Here is a 14,859-nt window from a genome sequence, read left to right as displayed (position 1 = left end):
TTCCAAATTATGGGTATAAGATGAAAGCCGAGGCGTGAATAGATTCAGTCTGCAGCGATAAGACGGAATACACAACGATCAAAGAGACAACAAAAGCTGAAAAGGGGATTCTCCTCGCCGCGGTGCGAGTGTGTTTTTAAGCGTTTGCTGATGTGGATCTTTAAATCGACAGAAAGTGAAGTTGTAGACGGGAGTTTGTGGAAAATGTTACCACTGTCTGACCTGCTGTACATGATTCACTGTGTGTGTGTTGGTGTGTGTGTGTGTGTGTGTGTTTGAGGGCGAGGGGTGAACGGGGCTAATGTGACCAGAATGAACTGGTTTGGGAGACAAAAGCAGGGGGTGAGGGGTGAGGGGAGGTGCATGAGGGAGACACACAGGAAACAAGAGAAACACAGACAGAGAGAGAGAACTTTTCTCCTCAGAGACTCTCTGCAACACACCGGTAAACACGTAAGTAACTTTAAAGTTTCACATACGAGTCTTTGCATGACATTTTCTGAAGTGTGATTTCTGATTAACGACAAAGAAACTCCGTCAACGAGCGAGTTTGTCTTTCTCTACTCTGTGTTTATTATTGTGAAGCATGAAACTACAAGTTCTGCTCGTAGCTTTGAATCGACCCCTGAATGATGAAGAGTCATTAACTCCTCTAAATGTTTTCATTCAGATCCAGAAATTGAGGATTTCTGAGTAAAATCATCAAAACGTGCATCTCTAAAATAAATCTAATTGATCTCTGATAATTCTCTTTTAAAATGCATTTCCACACAAACTTTTTAAACTGTCTTTTTAAATGAATCGATTGTTGCTTGGGAGTTTTTTCAGCTGCACCCGGACCATTAAAGTCTTTTAATTTTAGGTTTATGATGTAAAGACATAAGTTGATTTTGACTTTCTACTGGAGTTCATATTTATCCAACTACTCGTCTTCTTTGAGGAAAACGTTGCCATGTGCAGTACTCTAAAAGTGGAGGATGATCATCATGGGACCAGTGAAGACGCACAGCCTTACTTAAAACGGCCAACGACAAACTCACAGTATAAACTCCGTCATCGGTGACGCACAAGAGGTAGAGAGCGAGCAGGGAGACAGGGAGGCGTGTGATTGGTTCATCAGATTGGTACCTCGTGGCAGACATTGGTGGAAGTGTTTAGAGGCTTACAAACTGATACAGATGATGGATTCTCTTTGTTTTATTTTTTAGAGAACATGAGTTATTAATTTCTGTCAGGACCTAAAGACAATTTACACCAGAATCTTTAAAAAAAGTGGATCTGGAGGAAATGACCAACTCTGCCTTTTAATTTAGAATCAGGTATAAAAACTGCCCGTTAGACCGTTTAAAAAAAAAAGATGCTTCCCTTTCTCTAACTGAAGGATTTCTGTGTTTTTCTCTCTGAGCATGCAGAGTACAGTTCTAAAAATAAACACACGATATTAAAAAAAATAAATCTAATTTCACATTTAAGTCCAACTATATGAGCTGTAAACTCTTCTTCTGCTGTTTCTCTAACCCTTTGTGTTCGCTGCTGATAATCTGCCCACCGGGTTTTATTAGTCTTTATGTAATTGTCCCATTTCCTGTGCCAGAATCGGAGCACTCTCCCCACAACTCTAACTCCAAAATACTGCAGCTAAAGCTCTTTTTTTTACATGATGTATGCTGTGTGTGTGTGTGTGTGTGTGTGTGTGTGTGTGTGTGTGTGTGTGTGTGTGTGTGTGTGTGTGTGTGTTGTGTTTTTACTGTAGAGGAGAGGCGTGGACGTTTATGGATGCAGAGGCAGCAGTTTAGCTACTTTAGCATATTTTTACGGTTAGAAGTGGACGTTTTTGCTTCCTGCTGATAAAAAAAAAAAAGGCTTCGTTGTGTTTTGCTTTTAGTATTTGGGGCATTTCCAGTTTGTGTGTGTGTGTTTGTGTGTTTGTGTGTGTGTGAGAAGGAGAGGGAAAGCCGGAGGTAGAAAGGGCAGACATACAAGCGCACGGTTGGGAGAATTAAAGATAATTATTATTAGCTTAGTTCTGCTGACACAGGCGGGCGAGCTGCAGCTACAAAGTGGAGCAGAGAGGAAGACAGATGCAGCTCAATAAAAGTTAATTGTTCAAACTGTTACGGCTCCCAAAGTGAGTGTTTACGAGCCAAGTCTGCTGTAATTTACGCTCGTGTTCACGGTAATAAATCCTCAGGTAGAGGACTCACCTCAGAGGGATGCATGTCTCGGGGTTACATCTACAGGTTTTTGTTCAAGTAAAAATCAGTTTATTCAGATTTAGGGGAGTAGAATTTATCAAATCTAAAACTTTTCCTACTTAAAACCACTATGTTGTCATCCGTTGGTTTGCGGACTCCTGTTCTGAAGCTTTTGGAGAAAGAGGTGACCATATATGGGCAAGAGGGTAGAACTGGGCGGGATTAGCATCTAATCTGCAGCCGACCTTAACTCTGGTCATTTTTGACTGGAAAAAAACTACAATTTTTTTCATCAAAATCTGGAGAAAGTGAGTCCTCAGAGTGAATCTGAATACAACAAATGAAACACTGAACAAGAATTATTTCTATTGCAACCACTGACTTTAAATATTAATGGACGAAGCCTGAGTGGCGTCCTGCAGGGGGCGCCGGAGGCTCATCGGCAGCCGCCACCATGTTGGAAATGCTGCAGTCAACCTAAAGACAAGCTGAGAGCTGGAGCTGAGGCAGGTTTTAAGTCTCTTGGCTTTGCACCCCAACCACCTGTCAATCACTCCTCCTGGTCTCTGTGACTCTTAACGGGACCATAATCCACTAAAAGAACATCATACTGTGTAGAACCGAGGGAATAAATCAACTGACGAGCAGACTTATTTAAAAATCTAAAAAACACCTTAATGCCACCAGCGGAGTCGCCCTCTGCTGGCCATTAGAAGGAGTGCAGGATAGTTCCACATTAAGACTGATGGTTGAACTTTTAGCCGTGATAACAGACAAATGTTTATCACACAGATGTTTCACATTAATAAAAAACCTTGCAGGAAATCAAAGTACGCAATCCCTCTGTTTACTGGAAGGCTTTCAGTGTGAACCAGCTGCAGGAAGCGTTGAGTCACGGCTGTCTGAGTGGAGAACGATGAAGTCTGAGCTTGTGGTCGGTGAATTCATTAGTTCTGGAAGTGACACAGGACGGTCTGCACACAGTGGGGTTTAAACCTCAGTTAATTTGAACTACTGTGGTCTCACTGTAAACTCTGAGCACCTTTAAGGAGGGCCTGACTAATTCCAGATGTTGATGCTCGCTCTGACTCAGCAGGAAACACACAAAGGGGATGATTCTCTCAACATCGTGTAACAGGTTGGGGAAGGTTGGGTAAATATTCAATCAGAAAATTCAGTCAAACGTCAAAATTAAGCAAAATGTATTGAAGTAGAACCTAGCCTTTTGGTCCTCCGTCCACGTTTTATCTGGTTATGAATTGCTTCAGTTGAGTGGTTAGACATTCTACCAAATGGCATATCGACTCCTGAACTTCATTTTTGTAGCTATAAAATTGTTTAGATGGACACGAGGAAGCTAACTGGAAAACATCCATAAAAGTGATATGACTTAATGATCAGAACGTCATGTCTTCTCTCTGTCTCTGTGGTCTGTCTGCGGCGAAGTTAGTGGGTCAAACAGGGACGTATAAAAAGTCATTTCCGCACGGCTGCTTTCCGAAATCCCTAATTACAGAGTCAACAGCATCACGCACACGCACACAGATTCGCCAGCTCTCCAGCCCTTATCCCCGACCTCCTTTTTAATAATTTTGTCAGAATCCAAACCCCAAACTCTGGTGGCTGTGGATGAAATTAGTCCCTTTCACAGCACACTTATTCAGATCAAAAAAAGAACATGGTGCAGAAATTCTTCCTGTCAGCATTTTCATTATGCCCTGACTGTGCGCGCGCGTGTGTGCGGGTGTGTGTGTGCGGGTGTGTGTGTGTGTGTTTCGACTCTTGGTGGTGTCAGATCAGAGCTCGGTCTGTGCTAAATGTCGGCTCTGCAGACATTAAAATTAAAGGTTATTTGTGTTAATCCTGGCTGTTTGCTGCAGACACCTCTACATTTAATTTGGCGGTATGAAGCTGGACAGGGCTTTAAATTCTCTAACGTTGAGGTCAAAATCAATGGCCTAAAATTCTTTACACAAAACAGACAGGATCAGGCCTTCGTGCTACGCTAACCCTTGAAAATATCGTGCATAACACAAACTTTCCAATGATGCATTCAGACTGAACAGAAAGCTCTTTTTGGCCTTGCTTTCTCTGAAAACTTTCAACGACTGTCGAGGGTTTTATGTCTGATTAATTTGTGGTCAAAAGAGGAAAAAAAAAAAGTTCTGCAGCCAGCCAGCCGGAATTTAAATCACAAAGACAAGAAAACGATGTATTTAATACACAAGGACAGAAAAATGCAAAAGAGAGAAAGCTTCATTCATCAAGTCCCTGGAAGTCTACAGGCTAATCAATGAGAGGTCTTACAAACAAACTTTTATATTTCATGTGAATTCAATTTGATGACAACCTTTCAGTTCAAAGTTGTATTTATATTTTCCTGTTCCCAGTAACTCACATGGGGTTTCCCAGTTTACAGTAAGTATTCAGAGTCACAGAAACGTTTTCCACTGGTTATTTCCTCGTTTAATTTCGGTCACTGAGGAGGAAAGGAAGCACTCATTCGTTCTCTTTCTAAGACAAACTCAGTCCAGCGGAAATAACGTCTCATATCAACCTGACCCCGAAGAAATCTTTCCTTTGTCTGCTTTCATGTTTGTAAGGAAGTCAGAGAGCGTGGTTTCAGGATTGTTTTTACTCTTGTTTTTTTTTCTCTTATGGACCTCTCGGCACTGACAGAGATAATCAGAGCAGAGAGAAGACAGTCACTTCAGGGAGTTTTCAGTTTTCTCTCTCGGTTGACCAGGTTTTTTTTCTCTCTCTCTGTTAGCGCAAAAATTCACATTCCCACAGCGTCTACAATAGATTGTTTTTTTACATCTTTAAAAATCTCTCTCTCATTATATCTTTTATCCTCTGACTATACACAAGATGATTGATATCAAAGCGACTCCAAGTGTTGAGTTTGTCTCTGAGGCGATCAACAAAGTTTGAAAAAAAAAAAAAACATCTTCAAGAATTAAAAAGGAGTTTAAGACTCTAAAACTCTGCAAATGTTTTGCACAGGGGCTTTGTGGGTGTCAACAGATTCTGATTTAAATCTACAGACAACAGTCTGATATGTGAAATGACCAAACTAAGGAAACAGATCAATCAATTAATTGAGTCTTCACGATGCAAGTTTCCTCTGCAGTTTAACTATGACAGGGAAAGCAAAGTCATTCATATTTCAGAATTCCCACCGCTTTAAGGAGGCTTACAAGAAATAAGAAAAAGGACTTCTAAAGAATCCTAAAACTAGGGATGTTCCCAGCCGACTAACTCCATAGTCAGTTAAACGGAAATCTAGTTATTCAAAATTGTCTGGGGGTACCCGATGTAATTTCCAGATGTGGCTAACGTTAGCCGTTTTAGCACCGCCAGCCTTCAGTCCTTCCTGCAGGTAAACGTGCTGATTTTGATCATGCATCACTCAGTTAAACATTCCAGTTTAATGTGACACAACCTACAAAAAACTTTAACTCCATTTTCCAGATCAACATACAGCCAATGTTTACATCTGGGTAGTAGAGCACAGAGAGCAGGCCCATTAACCGGAGCTACAGGCAGTCTATGGCTACAGCCCCCACTAGTGGTAGTTGGCTGAACTAAGATGAGCATAACATTTGACCAGCGCCAAATACACAAATACACAAATACACACACATACCTCCCTAAAACTGCATGAAAAATAACAAAAACCTACAAAAAAAAAACCCAGAAGAAGAAGTCTTTACACTCTATTATCTTAAGGTGGCCCTGGGCTTCATTGTCTTCATGGCTGTCTATATTTAGGTCACAGTCCAAAACGACTCCAATGCTTCTAGCTTGATTTGCAGACTTTCAGCGTGAGGGAATCAAGGTGTGCAAAGTTTTGATTAGCCCGAGCACCTTGCTGCCAAACACAAAGACAAGCACCAGACGCAGGATAAAAACTAAGCCAGAGCTGGCACAACAATATGCAACAATATTTTCAGAGTTAAACCTGTTATACAAGCTAATCCTCTGCAGCAGAGGGTCCTCTGGGAACTCACTAACAAGTCCGGAGAGTGTAGCGAGGGTGGGGGTTGTAACTGGGTTCTAGCCCAGTCCTTTATAAATCATCCCATCAGGTTGTGGACAAACATTTCAGCAATGAGCAATCCTGATTTCTTAAAGGGGGCTTTCACAAAATCAACAATATTTCTCTTTATGTCATGAAAGGTAACCGTTACCACACTGAGAGGTCAGATTAAGACTTCTGTTTTTTAAGGGTGGCTGGGAAAGAACTGATAAATGTTTAAGCAACTACATGTAGAATGTAATTATCTGTAAGGGCGCACAATAAATCACATTCTCATGGTTATTGGATCAGAGCATTCACAGCGAACACGTCGGAAAATTCAGAATTTATGGTAATAAATAAGAAGAACGGATGAAGCGGAAGCGACATATCGGCTAACCTGAGATTCATAAAATGCTTTTCTGACAAATATTGAGGATGGCAGATAAACATATTTTGTGTGCTTTCTTTCATATTTGTCTGTCTCTGAAATCAAAGCTCCAAATCTGATAGATTAGTCGTTTAAGAAAAGTGAGCTACTGGAAGTCGACTATTACCTACAGATAGTAAACACATTTTAAGTTCTTACCTGACGGGGAAGCAGGCGAGGTAGTCGAAGGATTAGTTGTCCACTTTGTGAGGCAGCTGGGGGTAAATCAACGCACGACCTGGATTCACGTCCTGTGTGGAACAAAAAGTCAACCTTCTGTTATTATTTTAACCCTCGTCTTGTTTCCTTAAACTTAACCAATTACTTCTCCTGCCTCGATCTAATGAAGCAGACTGTTTCTCATTAAAGACTTATTAGACAGAGGTGAAAAGGTGCCTTGAAACAGATGCTGAACTGCAGTAACCAACAACCAGGAGACCAGAACCGTTTGGACTCTGATAGAAATGTGTTGAAAAAATCCTGCAAGACATGATAGGAACGCTTTGTTTGAGGATACGTTGATTTTTTTCAGTTCACGGCCTGTGTGGAGTTAGAGACGCTCTTCCTGCTTTTAGGATGCGAGTTATTGAATGAAGCAACATATCCACATGTTCAGAATCTCATTGGCTACCAGAAACCTCAGTCATCGGCACAGTCGCGTTCAATTGGCCTGGTATAGATAACCCAGAACAGGGGAAGGCACCACTCAGGTTCTCATTGGCTATTGCTGGCTGGTCATAATTGATCACATTAGGTGTCAATCATGAGGTCAGAGGGCGGTTCCTGTTTTGAAGTGTTGAAATTGAGAATATTCAAGTATAAAAAGGAATCATTACAGACAATTAGGAGGGACATCGGGAGAAGCGGTGGTACATTTGAATCAATCCGAGGTCAGGGTTACGACCAGGTTTACCAAATGCATAGACACGTTTGTGAAAATAGAAACAAACATTAGCAGGAATAAAATCATGCAGAACGGAGAGATGACCTGCCATCCAACAAGTCTCTTCTCTCTCTCTGCTTTTGTTGAATTGCACAAACACACTTGCACCCACGCACGTTCATACAGAGAAGCCCCGCGGTGTTGCTCGCAGTGTGTGTGTGTTTCTCGGTCACTGACTTCACTGAAAATGAGATTGTGTATTATGGATAAAAGGCTTATGTCAGACTGTTCTTTCTTTCTTTTCTCTGTCTTTACTTTTCATGTGGGCGGCATCTCCATCTCATCAGTCTCATCCAAGTTAGTTTACTTTAAACTTGACTTATAATGAACCTGTGCATCTCTTCTGTTTCTACTTTACATTCTTTCAGACGTTTCTCTCCCTTGTGGGTGTTTAAATCCAGGGTTTGTTGTGTTTTTTGCATCCGAACAAAGTATTGATTTTCGACAGCTCTGCTCGCAGAATGATAAAAACTGTGAGATTTGTGGTGCATTTTCAACTCTTTCCAGCGGCTGACATAAAAAATTCAACATGCACGTAATTGGTCGTATTAATCAGGACGCACTGCCCTCATTGTGCGCTGCTCTCTAACATGGTGTGTGCTCTGTAACATGTTTCCTCTGCTAACGCTGCAGCCCGCAGAGCTAACTATGAGCCACCAGGGACACGGTTATAAAAGGCCCACCAGGAAAATACTGTATATTTAATGAAACGAGGTGCACACATGAAGAAATTGGGTTTTCACAGTTGATGATTTCACAGCTGAATGCACTCTTTGTTGGCCTTCTTTTCCGTTCAGATTTGAGGTAAAACCTGCATTTGTTGTATCAAACTTCCAGCCAAAAACACAATTAGCATAAAGGCAGAAAAGTTTTAATAAGAACAAACCAGCTCAGCTGATTCCGGTAGACACTAAGCCTTAAACTGCTGGCGAGGTGAAAGCAAATGTTCCACTCCAGTCTATGGAAGCTTTACGTTATCTACACTGAAGCAGAGGGAAACTGTGGGGCAGCTTTCAGGTCAGAAATAAATAAAACTGTTCTTTATTATCTGTAGTTATTATTGCATCTCTTGTCCACTTGCTCGTGTCTCTGTTGTGGTTCAGTGGTGAAAAACAGAGCGGCCATGTTGGGTTTAACTTGGGCTACTGAAGTTCCTTCAAGTTTCCGAGTTGCTGTTCCAACTTCAGGCCCACCTGACAAGCAACTCCTAATATCCGACTTCTGGAATCGAATGAAACGCATCATTTGGTGACCTGACACTTCTATCACCTGATGTCGCTGACGCCCAGCCACCACCATCGGCACCATAAGCACATTGAAAAGATAAAAAATTTAATTCTACTATGTACTAGAGGAAACTAAAACACGGGATTTGCATGTATCATTAAAAAAGGGACACCAGGGATGAGGATCATTAATCCCTGTATGTGGTCTCTGGAGACCTGGTTCAGCTGCCCTTCATTCAGCTTCTCACTGAGAGCGACTTCAGCAGGCTGTAATTAACCTCTAACCTGAGAGAGCCTCACTGTTGACTCTTTCCGGACACGACCACGATGACCTCACCTTCCACCCCTGAGGCCTCGGTGGTGGAAACAGAAGCCACATTAGGGAGCTTTAAGTTTCATCATTAGTACCTTCTTCTGCACTTAAAAATAAGTTACAACAGCTCACTTTGCAGACCTAATTTTGTCTAATCAGTTACATCATTGAAAAAACTCCTCCTGAGTATCTGATCTAGACCAAGGTCTCTATAATTTGAGCTTTACAGGCATAAATATATCTCTTCTTTTTTACACCCCGTTGCTGCTTCAGTTGATCCTGGAGAAGCTCGGAGGGGTTCTCTCATGGGAAGCTTTTTCAGCTGAGTCCCTGGACAGGTTATTAGAGCAGCAGTGCATAATTGCGGGCTGGTTGGCGTGTGAAACATTCACTCCAGCAGCTCTGCTCGCTCGTTTATTATGCTTTAAAAAAAAATACTTTTAAGAAAGGCTGATAATGTTTTGAGCTTTATGGTTCTTCTCATATAGTGCGTGTGTTGTTTAGAATTATACTCGAGTTTGGGATTGTGTGGGAAACTATTTTCTTTGAATCACAATTTTTAAGTTGTTGACTTGAGTATCAGTACCTCAGTATCAGATACACTTTTAATTCCTATTTTTTAATCTTAAAAGTTGGTTGAGTCCTGAGTATAAAATGCTGACAAATTGCATGCACCCTGACATGTTGATGGTCTATAATAGGCCTTTCATACTTACAGAAAACTCCTAAATAAGTCCTGATATTTCCCGGAGGAGCTGCATGTGTGGAGACTTCACCCGGAGTTCCTCCTCCAGCCTCCTCGTGTTTATTCTGCAGAAAGTCAGAGAGAGCTGATGTGAGAACACAGCAGGATATAATCAGGAGAATTCACCTGGAGCGTTTATTCCCTGTGATCGCTGCACGACCACAGACTGTCTGCACGCCACCTCTACCATCTCCATGCTCTAATGAACCTGCTGCTGCATGTTTCCTGTTCTCCTGATATAATCTGGATAGTTTCACAAACGACTTTATTTAATTCAATTTTAAACTGTATTTTCTTCTACTTTGTTCCTGAAACGTTCATGCAAATAAATAAACCCTTTGAATTAAAAATGAATGGATGTTTTAACCAAGGTCAGTTTGGTTTGTTCCAATAACGAGATAAACATTTAGAATGATGATGATGTGATTTTATCCACATTTCTGAACTGGATGTCTTTACAGCAGATAATGATTTCCCATTAAATCCCTCATGGTGAGGGTCAACACTTAATGGTTCACTAATTGTGGTCCTGTATGTGCAACACTTTAATGTTGATGTGTGTGTGTGTGTGTTTGTGCAGGATGCGGGCTGCTCTTCTTCTGCCGCTGCTGTTTTTAGTCGCTGTGTCTGTCGCTGCAGCCGGAGGGAAAAACAAGAAAGGTGAGAATTTCTGCTCTCTCCTGTCCGTCACGCTCTCTCACTTTATGAGTTTGACCTGTCGAGTCCTATCGAGTCAACTTCATATATATATCCCCAAATCAAAACAAAGCCGATTTCATCACACACACACATATTTATTTATATATATAAAAGTAAATGAGACCATTTCTCTCTGGTATCAGGGGCGTGTCCAGACTTTTATGACTTGGGGGGGCCCAAACTGGGGGCGCTGACTTATGCCTAAAGTGTGACATTGCCAGTTAGTTCATTGCAAGTAAGACAGAGTGCATCACTCTCCTAACACCTGTCGTATGAAATACACATTGATATGTAAAGAAAAATACTTTCAGCCCCTTTCCCCCTGAAAAACACATCCCAAGTCCTGCTTCTGATAGACCAGACAATGAATAAATGCCAGAATAACTCACTTGTGGTTGCATTAATAAAAACTAGAGCTGATAAATTATATTTTTTTATTAATCGGCATTAATCCTATTTTCAATCAAGTTATTGAAATTCGATCATTTTGCTTTTCAAAACAGTTTTTGTCAGGCTTTTATTTTGAAATGTTGCCCTAGCTTAAGCTTAGATTACTTTACTTGCTGTGTGCTTTTATTTTGAAAAAGAGCCTCTTGTAGATGGAAGGTTAGGACATGAAGTAAAGCACAGAAACAGGAAGTGGTCCTTCCTGTTTCAGCAGTGTCCTTCTTTTACATCACTGAGACTACAGGGAGACACTGAGGACGACTATCTACGGTGAGCCTGAAGGGACAAAATAGCAGGAGAGTAATCGAGTTTAACTAGTTCATGCTGAGAGCCATAATAAAAACATTAAATGATTGATGGTTCATACGGTAACTCACAATGTTTGCACCTGGCCTTTAATAAGTGCAGCTCAGTTGAATATCACTGAACACCCGAGTGGTTAAAAGCGCTTTTTTGACACCCACAGCTCCCAGTAAGCACCTGTCACCTGCAGACTGGTCCAACTGGGCGGCTCAGGCTTCTCTTTGAAAGTGATATTTCATGTCTATAAAATATTGAAACTATGCGTGTCTGAAATAACTGTGAAATAAATATTTATTCCATCCACAGAGAAAAACAAACCCTCCCCGACCGGGTCAGGATGCACCGACTGGCGCTATGGCAACTGTGTCCCTAGCAACGGGGACTGTGGAGCCGGGTTTAGAGAGGGGTCGTGTGACCAGCAGACCAAGAAGATGAAATGTAAAGTGCCGTGCAACTGGAAAAAGGAATTTGGAGGTAACATGCCAGCACACACACCTCTACAGCTCCACTGAACGATAAAATGATAAGATTTAATGAATCTGAAAGTCGACTCTGCGCTCAGTGTAAACCTTTGCTCTTGTTTTCATCACACATCTCACTGACACTGAATGACTCCACAGTCTGAGAGGAGGAGAAAACAACAACAAACACCTGCAATATGTGATGCAACCCTGTGAAGTAGCCCTGCATTAATAATCTCTGCGGAGCTGGAGGGGAGCAAATTATTTTGTCTGGTTTTTGTGGTGGAATTTAAATATTTTATTCCCAAAATTGCAGACTGTACTCAGCTTGCAGCTTGAACTTAAAATAGTCAGTTTTTTAAGCATCACGCTTTGGGGTTTACTTTGGATTTTATCACATTTTTCTCTTTTACCAGAGCATTAAACCCTCTGCAGGTCGAGGTTATCTGTTGGAACTTAAACCGATTCATTCTGCACTACTCTGTGTTTTTTTTTCTTTTACTGTTTGGTGTTTTATGTTAGCGCTATGCAATCATGCAGTAAGCGCCCGTCAATGTCACTTCTCCCTCACCAACAAATCAAAATCAAGAAGGGGCGGGACTTCAGCTGGCGGTGGAAACGCTAGTCTGACTCGTCTTTTCAAAGGAACAGGTGTAAAGCTGACACTCCTGCACACTGTCCAAAGTTGCACAAAAAAAAGGCTGCAAAAGTTTTTTGTGCAATTGAGTCGGCGTGCAGGAGTTTGTCTGCAATTTCTGGTGATTAAAACCAAGAAATGATCCAACATTGTGTGTCTAGGACTTCTATTTTTCTTTAGTGGTATTGAAACAGGTGTCGGTATTGCTCAAAGTTTTAAAATCTGTTATCTTGACAACAATACGTCCTTCACTCTGATCAAAATAAACTGACTTACACAAGTTAAATCCTGATTTTAAAGTTTCTCCTGTTTGTCTCCTCCTCTTCTCTCTCTGGTTTAGCTGACTGTAAGTATCGGTTTGTGAGCTGGGGAGAGTGTGATCAACAGACTGACCTGCGGACCAGAACAGGGACCCTGAAGAAGGCTCTGTTTAACGCCGAGTGTCAGCAGACCATCACCGTCTCCAAGCCGTGCCCTGGAAAAACCAAATCAAAAAACAAAGGTTAGACCGACCATTACTTCCTCTTCATCAGTGGAGAGGAACCATCAGTGATGCGTGCTGCATTTCAGCAGCTGTGTTTTTGGATGTGCTCCTTTTTTAAATCAGATTAATTAATGCAGAGTGATATTCATGCGTCTGTTTTCTCTTCCTTTCAGGAAAGAAGAGAAAAGGCAAGGGGAACTAGAGGAGCGAAGAAGCTCGAGGGACGAACACAACCAGCTGTTCAATGACTGTTCAGCGACCCCGACGTTTACTTTCATAGCATTTCTCTTCATGCATTATTATTCAGGCTTCCTCAACCACAGAGAAATGGATCTGTGCAACAATATCATTCAAAATATTCTCTTTAAGGCTTTCTGTGTCGTATCACTGCCAAATCTTTTGTTGAATAAATGCATCCGGGCATCGCCTCCACCACTTGGAAGGAGCTTTTTTTAAACTCCCAAGATTTCCGTTTGCTTTTGGACTGGATCTTTTAGATAATCTTGGACGTGTCGGGTGCATCCACACACAAATGGTTTCTTTTAAAGTTTGGTTCCTGGTTCGATAACTCCAGCCAAGGATCAACACTTTTACGAGCTCAAACTAACATAGCTTCTTGTAGATCCATTTGCAGTTTGAATTCTAGTTTCATGAATTCACTTTACTTTCTTTTTAAACTGAATATTGTTCAATATTCTCTCACTTTAGACTTTTTTCTTTCACTCTTTAGAAGGTTTTACTGCAAAAGTATTTCTCCTTTTTTTTCTTTTGTTTATCAAAATAAAGGCTTGAGTTGGACTTTGTCTCCTTTTTGTCTCATTTCAGACGTCTCAGCATTCAACATTTTCACTGATATTAAACCCCTCAGGTGTTTTTTATATTAAACTTTCCTGTGACTGAACGAGTTCATCCCAAGCAGGGCTGGGAATCTTTGGGGTTCTCAAGATTAGATTTCGATTCTTGGGGTCACGATGCAATTCAGAATCTATTGATTCAAAATGATTCATGATTTAAATTCTATTTTTGAGTTAGTATGTACTTCAGGATCTACTCCAGTCATCTGTGATGATACATTTCTTGTTGCTCTATTTGGCATCCTACTGGGTGAAAGGGCTAGCGTTAAACCTGCTAAGTGTTTACAGTGACACTGAGGTTATGAATCGATTTAAAATCTCAGAAGATAAGAATCTCGATTTTAACATAAATCGATTTTTTCCCCCACCTCTTATCCCAAGTTCCTGTCAAAGGCAGGGTAGGTAATTTCCTCCAGATCCACTTTTGAAGATTTTGGTTGAAATTGTCTTTAGGTCCTGACAGACATTAATAACTCATGTTCTCTGAATAAGGAACAAAGAGAATCCGTCATCTGTATCAGTTTGTAAACCTGTAAAAACTTCAACCAATGTCTGCCACGAGGTACCAATCTGATGAACCAATCAGACGCCTCCCTGTCTCCCTGCTCGCTCTCACTCTTCTATTGTTTGTTTTCAGATTCAGAACGAACAGATTTCTGACTCCTTGTTCAGCGACTGTCACACCTGACAGGAGAGAGGTGTGTTTAAACTTTGACTGGGTGTGATCTGGTGTCATGTCACTTTGATCTTATTTTAATGACCTGATTTGGCTGTCAGAGTATAACACACACATCACACACACACATTCAGTCAGACTCCCTCTCATTCACACACACCTCGTGTGTCACTCCGCCTTTGATGTGGGTTAGAGAAGAGCGCCTCCATCAATAAATAAACAGCTTACCGCTGCAATGATTTATTTCTGCTATCTTCATTTCATCTCTGACTCACATGCTGCCGAGCTCCCAAACATGAGCCTCATTCTGATGTTTGTGAAGTCTGCTGTTCTATGTGTTTGTATTTGACAAACTTTTAAAAAGCTGTTTTTAGTGCGAGGATTCATCGAGCTCGCTCACAGAAGATGTTTAAATGTCACTGTGT

General features: G+C 41.2%; 1 protein-coding gene across 1 annotated transcript; it reads left to right on the top strand.

Moving 5' to 3' along the window:
* Nucleotides 1-316: 316 nt before the first annotated feature.
* On the top strand, nucleotides 317-13,702 carry mdka (midkine a). Its single transcript, XM_061032766.1, has 5 exons — nucleotides 317-453; nucleotides 10,454-10,533; nucleotides 11,629-11,796; nucleotides 12,761-12,922; nucleotides 13,078-13,702. The coding sequence occupies exons 2-5, from the start codon at nucleotides 10,455-10,457 to the stop codon at nucleotides 13,104-13,106; spliced, it is 438 nt and encodes a 145-aa protein (XP_060888749.1). The 5' UTR covers nucleotides 317-453; nucleotide 10,454; the 3' UTR covers nucleotides 13,107-13,702.
* The last annotated feature ends 1,157 nt before the right edge of the window (nucleotides 13,703-14,859 follow it).

The sequence above is a fragment of the Labrus mixtus genome, chromosome 24, assembly GCF_963584025.1.
Source record: "Labrus mixtus chromosome 24, fLabMix1.1, whole genome shotgun sequence".
In the NCBI taxonomy this organism is placed as follows: Eukaryota; Metazoa; Chordata; class Actinopteri; order Labriformes; family Labridae; genus Labrus; species Labrus mixtus.
This window is presented reverse-complemented; position numbering and strand designations above follow the sequence as displayed.